Genomic DNA, 15,340 nt, shown 5'->3' with positions numbered 1-15,340 from the left:
ATAGATCCTTGGATCAGCTGTGGCAATGCACATAGACTATCTGCTGAATTGATACAACATCTACTCAATATGGACATCACTCACATTAGTCATATTGCGGACAATAATAAATCTTCTATATTTCAACAGGCATGAAAATCCGCCCAAGATTTGGATATACTTGATCGATGGCAGCAGGAATGGTATGAATTCATGGAGGCCCTTACACAGGCTCATATTTGCATTACAGAAGGAGCGGATGAAATTGTATGGGCATTTGCTAAGCATGGAAGATATTCACCCAAGGACGGATATATCAAACTGATGGAGCCTTATAAACCACAACATATTAATCCCTCATGGAAGGCGCTCTGGAAGCTCAAAGTTGCTCCACAAGCCTGTTTGCTCATGTGGAATATTTTATTCAACAAGATTCCTACTAGCCTCAATTTGATGAAAAGAACTTACCATGGGCCCTTCTGGTGTCATCTTTGTCGTAGAGATGAGGAGAGCACAGAACACCTATTTCTTAAATGTCCCATTATCATAGAACAATGGAATATCATTACTACTCTCTATCCTTCGTTAAAATCTTGGCAAGGTAGGAATATTATGGAATCTTGGAACCTATGGTATGAAGGCCATAACAATGAAGCCGGGAATATTCCCTTACTTATGTGCTGGTCTTTTTGGATTGCAAGAAATCATTCTATTTTTAATTTGAAGGATCCACATTGGCCTTCTATCATGAACAGAGTTGCTACAGATTATGACCTCCTACCTGAGGAGGACTCCCACCCTCCCCCCAGAGTCATTAAACCTGAAATCATTGATAAGACCATCCCATGGGCTTATTTTGATGGATCCACACAGGATGCGGGATGTGGGGGCGGAGCCATACTTTATCTGAATGAATCTCATTGTTACAAAATCCAGATGAAATTGGGGAGGGGTACCAATAATTATGCTGAATTATGCACTGCAAAACATCTCATACATTTTGCATTAGAAAAACATTGCAGACATCTTCAGCTTTTTGGGGATTCCAAAATTGTTTGCAATTGGTTAAATAAAGCATCACATTGCACTGCATATTCTCTGAGGCATATATTGGATGAGGCTCACAGACTGATTTCTACATTTGACTCATTTGTATGTCATCACATTTACAGGGAGCGCAACTCTGGGGCAGACTTCCTATCAAAGGAGGCAGCGCTTAGGCAGATCGATGACTGGTTAATTCAGGAGGAGATCGATGGGGCATTTTATCAGCATTATCATAGACCCTTCATCGATCTTCATGATCATGGGCTATAGGCCCATTATATTTTGCATGAACACTTGTATATATTTTATGCTATTTATCTTTATTGCACTTGAACTACAGTTTGTGACGAATAGTCACCAATTTTGATGTTTATAGTAAATTTCTCTCTCTGTGAAGAGACAGAAGCAATTTTGATGTATATACTCTCTGTGAAAAGATAGGCATCAGGTTTTAGATTCTGAAACTTAATGCTCCTTGCATGGAGAACATATCACTGGATCATTTTTGTTCTTTTGTATCTGACAAGCAACATGCCTCAACATGCATATGCTTAAGCATCTACAAAATGTAATTTCTTATACATTAATAGAAATTATGACTTTTTTCCAAGGAAAAAAAAACATTAAATCATGGAGAAAGAGAGGTGATCGAGCTCCCCTAATCCAAGAAGTATGAAAAAAATATAACAAGTAGTTACTCTTTAAAACAAATCCACGGAAAAAAATAACAAAGTAAAATTAATTTAACACCTGCGAGAGAGCAGTGACCAATCATGCTAACCTGCAGTGTTTTAATCATAACTTTTTTGTTTTTCGCCCGATTTCAGTGATTCCAAAGCCAAATGAAATTGAATTCAGAGGTATATCTCCAAAATAAACAGGTTTTAAAAATTTCATGAGATGATCTATCAAATTTACTTAGAACGACCTGCATAATAGAGTCATTTTTTATTTCCCATCTTAGACCAACAATGGATATTTTAAGCATAATTTTTTCGTTTGATGGCAGATTCAAATGATAAAAATTGGATATTAAATTAGATTAATTTATTTAACTCCAATAGAAATATGTTTTGAAGACAAGAAGAATTGATGGGTCAAATACGCAAGTGAACAGCTGGAAAAACAGAGTTTTAAAAGTGTAGATTTACGATAGACAGTCAGTATTTTGGTCATAAATTTGTCATACGATATCGAAATTAAGTGATTCAAATTTTATTTTAAACTATATTCATATGGTAATATACCATAGAAACTGGTTTTAAAAATATAGTCATTTAGGCCTCCAAAAACTAACTGTCCCAACTCTATTCTTGAGCTGCCTACTAGACACCCTGTCAATGTTTTGGTTATAACGTTTTCGTTTAAAATCCAAATGGAGTGATTAAAATTGGGTTGGAAAGTAGACATCAATGGATACTTAGGATAGAAACATGTTTTAAAAATATTCCCTTTTGGTCCCTCAAAACATGACTGTCTCAACTGTGTTTTCAGAACTTTCATCAAGCCCGCAAGCCAAAAAATATGATATTCAATAAATTTTTCCAAATTGGTGATAAAAATGAATATGAGTGTTTGTAGAACTGTTATTTTCAATATAATACATCTACATACACAAATAAATTAAAATATTTATCACCGATGTTGATTTCCACAATGTGTTGCAACAAAAACAACTATTTTTACATTAAAAAAAATACAAATGTATTTATTTATGTCCTTATTTATTTTATTTTCTACACTAACATACTCTGCTTTGAAAAATGAATATGCTTACGTATAAGAGTACTTCCAGTGGAGCCATTTTCAAAATAAGGCCTCAAGTATGTACATACCCAAATTTGAAAAATGCATGTTAATAAATAGTAGGGTATGAGAAGCCAACTTCCCTTGAAAAGATGGTGTCAAAAATTGTTGAAGTATGGAGTGATGCTGCAAAAAAATGATGGAGTGAAATGAATATTCAATATATCCTTTAATTTCTTGATTTACCATAGCTATCATATCATGAAGTTCTTGAGTTTTTAAAACGTCTTGTTGATGCAGACTACAAGAAGCCTCATTTTCTTCCATAACTTCTACAATTTTTGGATTTGAAACATTCTCAATCTCAATATAAGTTTTCTGCAATGGTGCATGTGAGATAGAATGGGTGGGAAGGGTAGGTAAATTTTGCAGTTCAATACTGTAAGCATGTTGTACTGGTTTATTATGGTGAGGGTGTGGAACGAGTTGAGCAGGAAATTGTGTAGGGCATGGAGCATTTTGATGATGTAGTTGATTGGGTTGTGTGGATGATTTTGATAGGCAAGCAAGATGTTGTTGAAAAGCTGGAAACGAATATGGATGATGTGTTTTTGCTACAAGATGTGGGAGAGTATTGATGTAATCATAAGATGAACCATGCAAAACTTGTAGACAAGATTGGTGGGGGTTATATTCATATTGACATGGTTTCTTGTCACACGGAATGAGTCGTTCTTGCGGACAAGACCGACCTCCCTAGTATCTAATGATATCTAGCGACAAGCAAACCAATCAAGTTCTATCTTTCTCTAAATATGCAGTTTATAAATAAAGGCAAACAAGTGTTTTAGGCCTACCTTGGGTCCAATGCAAGTTTGTGGAAGCCTCGCTCCGTTGATCCAAATGAGCTCCCTTGTAGAGAATCTGCAAACACAAACAAGCACACAAATTAAATAGCTCCTGAAAAGCCAATATAATAAAGCATACTTATCATGATGATCAAGGAATTCATGAAACAAATCACATAAGACAATTTGTTGAGAAAAATGAATCTAATTGTATTAATTCAAATCAAAGAAGAACTTTACAACCTGTGCCTTGATTTTGTACAAGCTCCTCCCAGGTCCAGCAAGAAGTCTCCTCTACTTTGACAAGTTTCACTCTCTTCCCAATGAAACCAAAAGGTATGTGATCTCTCCTCTCAAGCTTAAATAGGAAGTCTCAATTCTACCAGCATTTACCCTCAAAAATGTTCAGCTTCTAACTTCTCTAGCAACTAGCCCAATGCCTTAATTTATAGTGCAATGGAGGGAAGTTACTAGGTCCACCTTCAAAGGGATAAAGCCCTCCTTCAAAGGGATAGCTCCTCTCATCAAGGGATTAGCTCCTTCACTTTTGGGATGCATGAACCACCTAGGAGCGAACCATCCACGTCAAGATTCCTTCTAGAATCATCTAGAATTAACCCAAAGTGAGTTTTTAAGAATAAACTTGTGCCTTTTTGACTTTCACAGGGGTCCGCACCCACTCCTTTAGAGACAAAGCGGGCAGGTCCACAGGTAACACGAACAAAGGGTGCGGGACCGCAGGCAACAGTGAGAGAAAGTGCAGAACCAGAGCTTTATTGATTTTTAAGGTCTTTCTCTCATTTTCAAAGCTTGACATGAAGAGATGAGGTTTGAGACTTGCTTAGGAGGACAGTATGAATGATGATAGACCCATACTGACTGCAAATAGTCATGGTGACAATATTTTGTGTAACAGATTGCCCCCTAAAGTGGTAAGTCTGTAGTAGATGAGGATTTCATTTATCATCTAGGAAGAGTGAAGTACTTTATCATTTCTAGGATCATCTTGTGGAGAGCCCAGTTGGAGCCTGTAAAAACATTCAATGCAAAATATATATATGAGATCATATCATTGTTGAGGTAGGCATTCCCATACTCAGATCAAAACTGACTAGAAAACTAACTACTGCTCTAATATAGGAATGATCTTGTAATACATCATAAGTATAGACACATGTAGACACAGTATGGACGCAACCATTTGTTTATGAATAGTCCACTGTATAATGAATACAAAATTCCTCGCAGCCTGGATGTTGGAAACTAGATCCAGGGTCTTGATTCCTACTTCCTGAAATAGTACGATTCTATCCATGCAAATGAATGTGTCGAAGTCGAACATGGTAGAAACCACTTGATTACCAGTCAATGATGTAAACTGTTAACAAGTGTGAGAGAAACTACCAGTAATGTTAATGGCTCTCAAAGTACTCAGTACAATCCATGAAATGTGAATAGATGTGTTGATGTCGAATATGTCATGGAATCCTTTGATCGAAGGTCAATGATGCAACCTATCATCAAAGGCGAGAAACCTGCCATTGAGGCATGCAGATCCCAAGGTACTGACGATTTCTAGATAATCTTTCTAGATAATGAGCTGAAGTCAATAGAAAGCGATCCGTCGTAGGCAAGCCCACAACACAAAATCATAGATCAAGTTTGAAGAAATTTAGTTGCAAGGACTGACTCAGGGATGGTCAAAATAGATGACAGATATTTTGCAGATGAATGGCTTATTTGCACTGACCTCTTGAACACATAACGACACAGCAGATGGTTTGGTGACAATTGACCCAAAGTTAATACCCAAAAACCAGCTGAAGACTATCGATATGGTTTGATCAACTGTTAGGCAAAGGATTTCCCAACCCAGGTGAATAAAAGTGTCGTGTTCAAGAGTGGTTACAAAGTATGACAAAAAGGCTCATTTTTCTCTCTTTTCCCCCACCATTTCTGGCAAGTACCTCTTTATTTTTTGACAGGCTTGATGAGGATAACATTTGCTTGATTATAAGATCATCCTTCGGATGAGTCCAACTTAGTTTAAATTTGAACCCTAAGAAGGAGTGGTTCGTTCCTGTTTGTAATTGAACAGGTCCTTTACTGTTAAATTTTAACGAGTCCAGTATAGGAGAAACTCGATTTTTTTCAATTTTAGAGAGTCTGAAAAAACTTAAGAAAACTCCATGGTTGTCCTTTTTCGTAAATTTGTGTCTCCCAAGCCCGAAAAGTATAAAATAATACTTGAGAGAACCGCTTGATCATTATGACCAAGGAGTACTTTTCGTAATTAGTGCCTTTGGTTCGAAAAAGTAAAAAATCGATCAATGGCACGTCGTTTTATAACCAATATCAAATTTGAAACGACAAAAATCCAACAATCTTTTCATGTTTTTACGGTCATAAAAGAGTTGTAAGTGGACCGTCTTTTTAGTTCCGTTTTAACGAGATTAAAAAGAAAAACTCGGCAATTTTTTCATGTTTTAGGAGTTAGAAAAGAGCTTAAAGGTGACTCTAATGTTTTTTTGTCGAAAATGACCGATTTCGCCTGAAAAATTCGTTATCCTGAACAAAAACTCAAACATTACTCATACATGTTTAAAATAGATAAAAATGCTACAAAAGTTACCTCTTTAAAGTGAAACATAAACAAATTAAAAACTCATTTATTCAAAAAACTTATAAAAAGGGCTTTTGTAAATTCATTTTTACCGTTTGAGTTCTGGGTGAGAAAATAGAGCTTTTGGTCAGAAACTTCCCGTGAAGATTGCGGAAAATCCATCCGTTGGAATCGAACGCCATCTCCTCCAGGTAATCTACATCATCCTACTCTTTAATTTCATCCGTTTCAAATTTGTTTTTAGGCTTTAATTTCATTTTTTAAGGGATTTTTAGGTTAGAAACCCGCGCGCGGGGGTCCGCAGGCATAACACAGGTAACCTGCGGACCCCGAATTTTTCGTAAAGGGAAAAAAGTCAGGGGTCCACACCTGCCGTGAAGGAAAAGTGCGGACCCACGCACTGTCTCTAATAGAGAGGGTGCGGTCCCCGCAGCAAGGGTTTTTAAACCTAAATTTCTCAAAATTCACCCAAAAACTTTGCTTTTAGACATTCTAATTCGCCTTTTTGTTGAATGTAGAGTATACATCATGCTTGATTGGCGAGAATGGGAGCATGAGGATGTAGATCTCGCCGCGATAAATCATCAACCTTCGATTGATGCATTGAAGGCATGTGGCTTATACATATTCTGGGGTATACCTGGCATGAGGGCCCAGGTGGACTTTTTGCAGTGGCTGGTAGACAGGTGGAGCATACAGGACCAGTGTTTCTTCATTGGTGGTCACCATCTCGAAATGGAGCTGATAGACATTTACTTTTTAACTGGTTTGCCTAAGAGAGGTGAACACTTGACTCTATTCGGGACTAGGCCAGGTGGCCAGTCTGTCGATAGCCTCCGGCTAGAGTTCTGTAACAACCAAACTAGAGACAAAGGGATAGATATCAAAACCATATCCCTTCCCAAACTCAAGGTAATTGCGTTTACTGTTACCAGGCTCTGCGGGAGCGCAACATTACATGTAGCCACTGGATCCCAAATGCGGATGGCAGTAGACTGCTTTCAAGGCACCATCTTCAACTGGTGCGATGCTGTGTTGGCTAATATAAAAGGCCAACTGACTAGAGCAAAGAACGGACAACTGAAGACCTTTGGATATGGTGCTTTAGTCGTGAGCTTTGGTCTGGAGAGGGTCCCAATGTTGGTCCCACAGCATCTCACTGTTGGAGCTGGACTTCCCCGAGAGCCCAAACTGATGCGATGGGTTGCAGTTATGGCCCGTCATCCTGAGGAGGGGGCAGAAGTCGTTTGATTCACTCCTGAGTATTTCCATTGGTTGGAAAACCAAGTTTTTTCTATTCAGGACTTTCCTTATGCTGGGGTAGATTTCCGTGGTGACCCAGACATGGCTCTTCCACCAGGAGAGCAATGGGATGACTCAGGTAAAATCATTTTCAACATTTTCTAATTTATTATTTTTTTTTTTTGTTTTTATCTCATCCCAAAATTGATTGTAAAAGTTTCAAATGCAGATGTAGGTCCACAGCGACCAGCCGCTCTCTGGCCCTATGAGAGGAAACAACCAGCTACAGCAGCACCAGTCCCACAGGACGAATCAGCAGAGACCTTGGCCGAATTGGAGAGTCATCTAGAGCGTTTGACGGCAGACATTCCGGAGACCAGTATAGATGACATTCCTCTTAGGCTACAGTGCTACGTGATTGGGGTCCCAAGACCTTTCAGGAGGTTCCTTTGCAGGGTGACCCGTATAGTGGTTTCTTATCGAGATCATCACCAGTGATAGGATGATCGCCTGTTGTAGACACATATGACATTTTTTGCTTTTTGTACTATCATTTTTGCGATCATAAGGTGTTTTTCAACCTATGATCGAAGACGATGTATATTTGACACACTCCTATGTTATACTATATCACTATTACCGGCTTATCTTGTAAAACATGTTATGGAATGTTTTTAAATTTACTTGTATGATTATTGCAAATGTCTACTTAACATTCGAGAAGAAATTGCATCTGCTAATGTATTTAAATATCTTGGAATATGGTGATACTCAATATAATCAAATTCACGTTCCAAGAGATGAACTCTCAAAAATAAGCTCAATAACACTGGATTTCTAATGGCATATACTCTATTAAGCTGTAATACAACGAGTTCAGAATCTAACCTCACTATCAAACTCTGAATCCCAAATGAAATAGATTCAGATAATAACTTAATCACTGCACTATACTCGGCAATTTTGTTCGTTGTTTGACCGAGGCTTACCCCATGCATAGATACCAACTCGTCAGAGGGCGAATAGATAACCCAAGCTGCGGAAGAAATGTTCCGTGTATTATGTCAAGCACCATCAGCAAAACCAATGTATGTTTGGAGAGGCGTCGACATCTGCAATATCAAGAGTAAAACCAAGATAAGCAGGAATAATGACGAAAAACACTCTCTAAGCTAAGCACACTTTTTAAACTAAAACACACCAGCTAGAACGAAAACTAACCTAACTAAAAATCTCCACACCCAGATTTAAGCATAATACCTCTTCAGGTAAAGTCCATTTCTGGCTTTACCTAAAGAGACCCCGTCAAATTCTACCAATTCATAGGCCCCTTTTGCCAGCTTTCGGTTAACAACAAAAGGACCATGCCACATAGGGACGAATTTCCCAGCGCCTAATTTATCATTTGCTTGATCGTACAATAAGACTAGGTCTCCTTCCGAAAAATTTCGAGGGGTAACATTACGATCATATTGAGCTTTAATACGTTTGGCATGAGTTTCGATCGCTAATGCAGCATCACATTGATTCTCATCTAGCTAATCCAAGTATAAATAACATTTTTCCTCTTCGAAAGTGGCTGGAAGTAATTCGATGGCCATTTGCAATGATGGAATTTCGCATTCAATCGGTAACACAGCTTCTAGACCATAAACTAATTGGAAAGGAGTGAACCCGGTTGACGTTTTTACTGAGGTTCGATATGCCCAAAGCGCTGAAAATAGCATGTTATGCCAATTCGACCTATGAATCCCAATGATTCGTTGGATCATGATGACTAGAACTTTGTTGATGGCTTCAACCAGACCATTAGCTTGTGGATAATATGGAGTTGAACTGTCGTGACGCAAGCCAAGTTGGCCTGTAAGTTCAGTCATCATAATGTTTCGAAAATGACGCCCATGATCAGTGATAATCGCTTGTGGAACACCAAACCTAGCAATTATATGATTGAACACGAAAATTGCAGCATTTTTCTGTCTGCCTCAAATGTAGGCATCGCCTCGGCCCACTTGGTAAAATAATCTACTGCAAGGATGATATACGCATGCCCCCCGGCCGAGTGAGGGTTACATGTAATAAAATCGATACCCCATTTCGCAAAAGGACCGACGACAATTATAGGGTGGAGAGGAGCAGGTGGAGCGCGCATCTTTCGATCAAAAATTTGGCAGTTGTGGCATTTTCGGACCGCGTTGATACAATCTTTAAACAAAGATGGCCAGAAGTAGCCAGCGCGCAATATCTTTTGGGCTGTGGCAAACCCAGACATATGACCGCCACACGCTCCAGAGTGACAGTCATTTAGAACCCTTTCAGCTTCCTCATGAGTTAAACAATGTCAAAAAACAAAGTCCGCCCCACGGCGATAAAGTGTATCTCTAATAATTTTGAATTTTTGGGACTGAAATCGTATTTTTCGACGTTCTGACCTTGAAATTTCTGGCTGAAAGGATTGGGTCTGGAGATAAATGATGATATCCCCATACCATGGATCTAAAGTGCTGATTAGAAACAAGGATTCGTCTGCAATGGTCTCCTCCGCCATAGTTTCCGTGTCAGCACGCGGGAAGTCACACATTAACTCCGCAAAAAATAAAGATTTCTTCGACTTAGACTTTTCAAATTCCAAGTCAAACTCCTGCAGGATCACAATCCATTTGGAGTACTTGCCCCCTAGCAATTGTTTGGTAAAAATATAGATCATAGGGTTGCAATCAGAAATTACTGTAGTTTTACGTAGTAAAATGTAATGACGAAAACATTGGATAGCTTGAACAGCTGCCACTGCCAATTTCTCCACATGTGAGTATTTTAGCTCAGTTGGATTTAAAGTGTGACTAAGGTAATATATCACATGTTCAGTACCGAATTCATCTTCCTGAACTAACACCATTCCGATGGTGGAATGGGAGGCGGCGAGATACAAGAAGTAGTCCTAGTTGTAGTTGGGAGGATGCAATAACGGTGCATGGGTCAAAGCGTGTTTTAGTGCATCAAAAGATTTGTCAGCTATCTCATCCCAAAAGAATGGAGTATTCTATTTCAACAACTGGGTAAAACCCTTTGTGATCTCAGCGTAGTTAGGAAAGAATCGACGTAAAAAGTTTGCTTTCCCCTGCAAACTTTGGAGTTGACGAAGACTCGAAGGAGGAGGCAATTTGAAAATAGCTTCAACCTTCGAGGGATCGACGCGAATGCCGGCTTTCGAAACAACAAACCCCAGTAACCGACCCGTTTCTATACAGAAAACACACTTGTGTGGATTCAACCTAATTCGATAATGCCTACACCTCATAAAGATTGCTCGTAAATGGATGAGATGATCAGCTCGATGTAATGAATGAGCAGGTAAATCATCGAGATAGGGTTGCACAATGTGCTTGATGTCATGAAACGCGTAAGACATGGCTCTTTGAAAAGTTTCCCCGGCATTCTTGAGCCCAAAAGGTAATTTGCAATAAGCAAATGTCCCCCATGGATAAATGAAAGCCATTTTTGGTTGATCAAAAGGTAGAATATTGATTTGATTGTATCCGGAAAAACCATCCATGAAGGAGAATATTTCACTGCCAGCACAATCATCAATGATTTGATCGATATAGGGAGTTGGGTAATTGTCTTTTGGACAGGCTCGATTAATGTCCCTATAATCGATACATATTCTTATTGTCCCTTGCTTTTTGTTAACAGGAACAATATTCGATACCCAATTCGTTAACGGAATCAGATAATGAAACATGCTTTGAGTAATTTTTCAACTTCTGCTTTAATAGCAGCAGCTTTTCGCAAGTGGATCTGATGCAAACGTTGCCGAATGGGTTTAGCATTGGGGTAAGTTTTGATTTCATGAACAACAATTGCGGGGTCAATTCCTGGCATTTCCTCATATGACCAGGCAAACACGTCGTGGAATTCTTGAAATAGGGCCTTATATGTTTGAATTTCATCTTCCGTACAAGAGGCACCTATATGAATGTTTTCAACAATTCCAGGCTTAACCGAAATATCAATAGGAATAGTTCAAGAAATGTTTCCCAAATTTAACTCTGAATTAGGATTTTTCATTGGATTCTGAGGTTCCTTGACATATTCAGTCGTAAAAATAGATGAAAAATCATTTTCAAAATGATCAATCTCAGGTAAAAACGAAGATCTATGATGAAGATCTTCCCATGGTAAATCATCGACACATAGGATTTCACGAATTTGCTCATCAGTGTGAACAAGTTCGGAAAACGTTGTTGAATCTGAGTTTGATGTTGAAAGTGATTCCTCATGGACCACATTCATTAAGTCAATTTTGGTTGAAGAAGGGTCGGAAAACGACTGCACGGCCTGATACGCAATTTCATATGGACTCAAAGGCATAACATCACCAAATGAGTCTATCTCAGATTCGGAAGGTACGATCCAAGGATCGTCATAAACAATAGTGTCTGACGAAATCATATGAATGGTTGCAGTAGAAGACGATGCGTTGATAGGAGGAAAAGGAAAAGTTCCTAGTAAACCAGAATCTTTAACTAGTCCTACTCCAACATCCTTATATGGGATAGTTGTTTTGCCGACATGCTGAATACTTTCAGAAGAGGCTGGGTCGGATGAAAAGTAATTCAGTTGGTCTATAGTTACGATCTTTCCATTATGAGGGAACTTTATAAGCCGAAAGACCAATGAAACGACAACTGTCATAGCGTAAGACCAACTACGACCCAAGAGAAGGTTGTAATCTAGAGGGGCATCAACCACCTCCACATCTAGATTAATAGTTTTGCCTTCAACCCCTATAGGTAAATCCTGTAGAATGCCAAAAGGATGAAACCCACGGCCATCAAAGGCCTTTAGAATCGTCGGGGATTGATTTAGCGTAGGAGAACCAAGCGATCTCCAACATTGTATCGACATAATACACGTTGAGGCTCCCTCATCAATCACAGTCCTATAACAAGGTCTGTTTTTTACTAACACTGGGATCTGGAAAGCCATTTGATGAGGTAAGTGCGGTGTACTATTTTCTAGATCGAAAATTATAAGGTTCGAGTCCTGAACGTCAACAGCTCCTATAGCCGACAATAGCAATTTACGCTGTGCTGGGCATGATTGCAGCACTTCCAAAGCCGACATTGCTGAAGGTGAAATAGCCAAATCTTCAACAATGTTATAGTTCTGAGCCACTCTCGCATGTGGATTGAAAGCTGACTTTCGAAGTATACCCTTGGCAGGCGGTTTGATTACTAAGTCTGGGTTAGGTTTCTCGATCTGTAGTGGATCGGAACCGGGAGTTGAAGTTGATGGGTTCGAATGAGAAGATTCTGCTTCCTTACCATCAACAGGACTTTTACTTCCATAATCATGCGATCGAGTCGCAATCCTAACATGGGACATCATCATTATGGGTTCTTCAGAGGCATTTGAGGAAGAACCTATCATCTTACTATCTTGACTAGGAAAAGGATCCTTCAAAACAGCAGGCGTTTGGGAACCTTTGACAATTTTCGCAACCTCTGCACGATGAGGGCAGTCTCTTGTAAAATGCTCTTCGTCACAAATGAGACAAGGATAACGAGGTTTGCGTTTCTCATCAGTTGATTCTGCTTTTTCTGGTTTCTCTTTCGAATTTTTATCTGTTTTATTTTTCTTCTTCCCTTTCTTCTTACCGCCGGATTTTGATTTGGCTGTAGATGACTCTACAACATGAATATCGGCGGAAATTTCTGCGGAAGAATCTCCTATCGGGGAATCTGGTAAAGTTATGATAGGAGAAGAATTCTTGGAAGATTTCTTCTTACTTTTGGTATTAACCATACCAATCATACCATCAGCGGCATGAGACCCTGAAGGAGCTGCAGTTATTTGATTTTGTTTAGGAAGGTCGGGGATTTTCTCATGTAACATACCTGACTGCGTATAAACTAAGTCAAGGTACTGAGCTTGAGAAATTACTTGCTCTTCAGTAACGACTCCGGCCTTAGCTACGTCCTCAGTGATCTTTGGTAATAAATATTTTACAAACCATTTAGCTAAGATTTGATCCAGAATAAAAACTTTCACTAAACGTCGTCGACGTCTCCATTCATGAATGTGATCTAAAATGTAAGTGGACGTTGACTGCTTTAATGAAGTTAATAATTCCGTGCCATTGTCATATCTGACTGGCAACTGAAAATGAGTTAAAAACGAAGTAGCTAACTAACTAAAGTTATAAAAAGTGGCTCGCGGTAACTCAATGTACCACTTGGCCGCAAGACCAATTAGAGTGTGCTAGAAAAGCCTTAAATGGATTGAATCATCTGAAATGGAATTAGATGCACACCAGAGGTGATAAGTCATCACATGGTTTGACAGGTCCTCTCCTAATTTACCTTCAAACTTAGGAATATCACTAGGCAACTTATTCGGCATTGGTGGCCAAAACGGAAGATAGTTAATTGGATCGTTCGTAAGGCACGACAATTCAGGCAAGTCCAAAGTTGCAATAAACAGTAACTGACGATTAGGATCCCTGAAACCCTAGGTCATGAGACCAGCCCCAGGAGGAGGATATCTAGGATAACTAGGAATTGGAATTGCATTTGGGATATTATATCCTCCCAGAAAACTAGGATTAACCAGACCGTACTGGGGTTGTTGAGGTTGTTGATATGTATACCCAGGGTACGGTTGATACTGATAGACTGGCTGCTGCATAGCAGGACCGAATTGGTACTGTCCCTGGTATGGTTGATAAGTAAATTGAGGTTGACTTGTGACAACCGTACTTGGACCAGGTTGTCCTACAGGCATTTGAACCGAAGTTTGAATTGTGGATCCAAACTGAGGTAAAGATGTCTGAGGAGTTGATATAGGAATAGTAGAAACCAGAGCTGTCGATACTCCAGAAGTAGGTGGGGTAGATTGAACAGATGTTGCAGCAGTTGCAGCAGTCGTTTGAGGCGGAGTACGAGGCGTACTAGGCCCAGACTGAGAAACTACAGAAGGTGCAGAAGTTTGAATAGTAGACTGGACAGGTTGCTAGGGTGAACCAGAAACCAAGCATTGTCCAGGTTGAGATGACAACTACACATTCGGTTGCAAGATCTGTTGAGTTTGAGATGGATCCCACACTAAATTAATTCTAGGGTACGGACCCATAACAGGTTGAGAATATTGAGGACCATAACCGGGTTGAGGGTAGGGTTGATAATTCAAAGGTACATTTCCAGCTCCTTGGACAAATGATTGACCGGAAGGTGGTTAGAAACCTTAGGTTGGGTACTGACCTTGAGGTTGATAACCTTGAGGCACATACTGATACTGGGGTTGACCTTGAGGTACAATTGATACTGGGGTTGACCTTGAGGTACATATTGAGTTTGGGGTTGACCTTGAGGAACGTACTGTCCCGTGCATATGTATTGTCCTTGAGGTTGCCCCCCAAGCGAAAATTGGGTACCTTGAGGTTGCCCCCCAGGCAATAATTGAGGACTTTGAGGCTGCCCCCCAGGCGGTAACTGGCCACCTTGAGGTTGAGGATTAGGAATAATACCTGACATCATAAAAATATCTTCTACACTCAACGACTTAGTTCCATTATTTCCAGTTAATAATCCTTGTTCAATAGGTTGAGGAGATGCTCCCGAAAAAGTACCAGTAAGTGACTGATACCCAGAGGGAACAGAAGGACCGTTGTATAAAAAGGTTTCTAGAGATTGAGAAAACATGGACGACTGTCTTGACATATTTAACGGAGGATAATAACCCCTAGGTGTTGGGTGAAAAGGAATGCGAGGTGGTGAAAAACTTAGTCCCGGGTTTTCCAAAAAATTGGTCAATGAAAGATACCAAGCGTTGCTCCTAGGTGGACTGTAAAATA

The 15,340-nt window shown here is 39.5% G+C and overlaps 1 protein-coding gene across 1 annotated transcript; it reads left to right on the top strand.

Moving 5' to 3' along the window:
• The first annotated feature begins 726 nt into the window (after nt 1-726).
• Nucleotides 727-1,296, top strand: LOC149194714 (uncharacterized). The gene has a single exon (XM_089407768.1). It carries the CDS (start codon nt 727-729, stop codon nt 1,294-1,296), a length of 570 nt encoding a protein of 189 aa, XP_089263894.1.
• Nucleotides 1,297-15,340: the final 14,044 nt, after the last annotated feature.

Source organism: Pinus tabuliformis, chromosome 2_2, assembly GCF_031772625.1.
Source record: "Pinus tabuliformis cultivar Carrire ecotype Pingquan chromosome 2_2, CPIR1, whole genome shotgun sequence".
In the NCBI taxonomy this organism is placed as follows: domain Eukaryota; kingdom Viridiplantae; phylum Streptophyta; class Pinopsida; order Pinales; family Pinaceae; genus Pinus; species Pinus tabuliformis.
The sequence above is the reverse complement of the archived record's forward strand: the minus strand, read 5'-3'. Positions and strand labels throughout refer to the sequence as shown.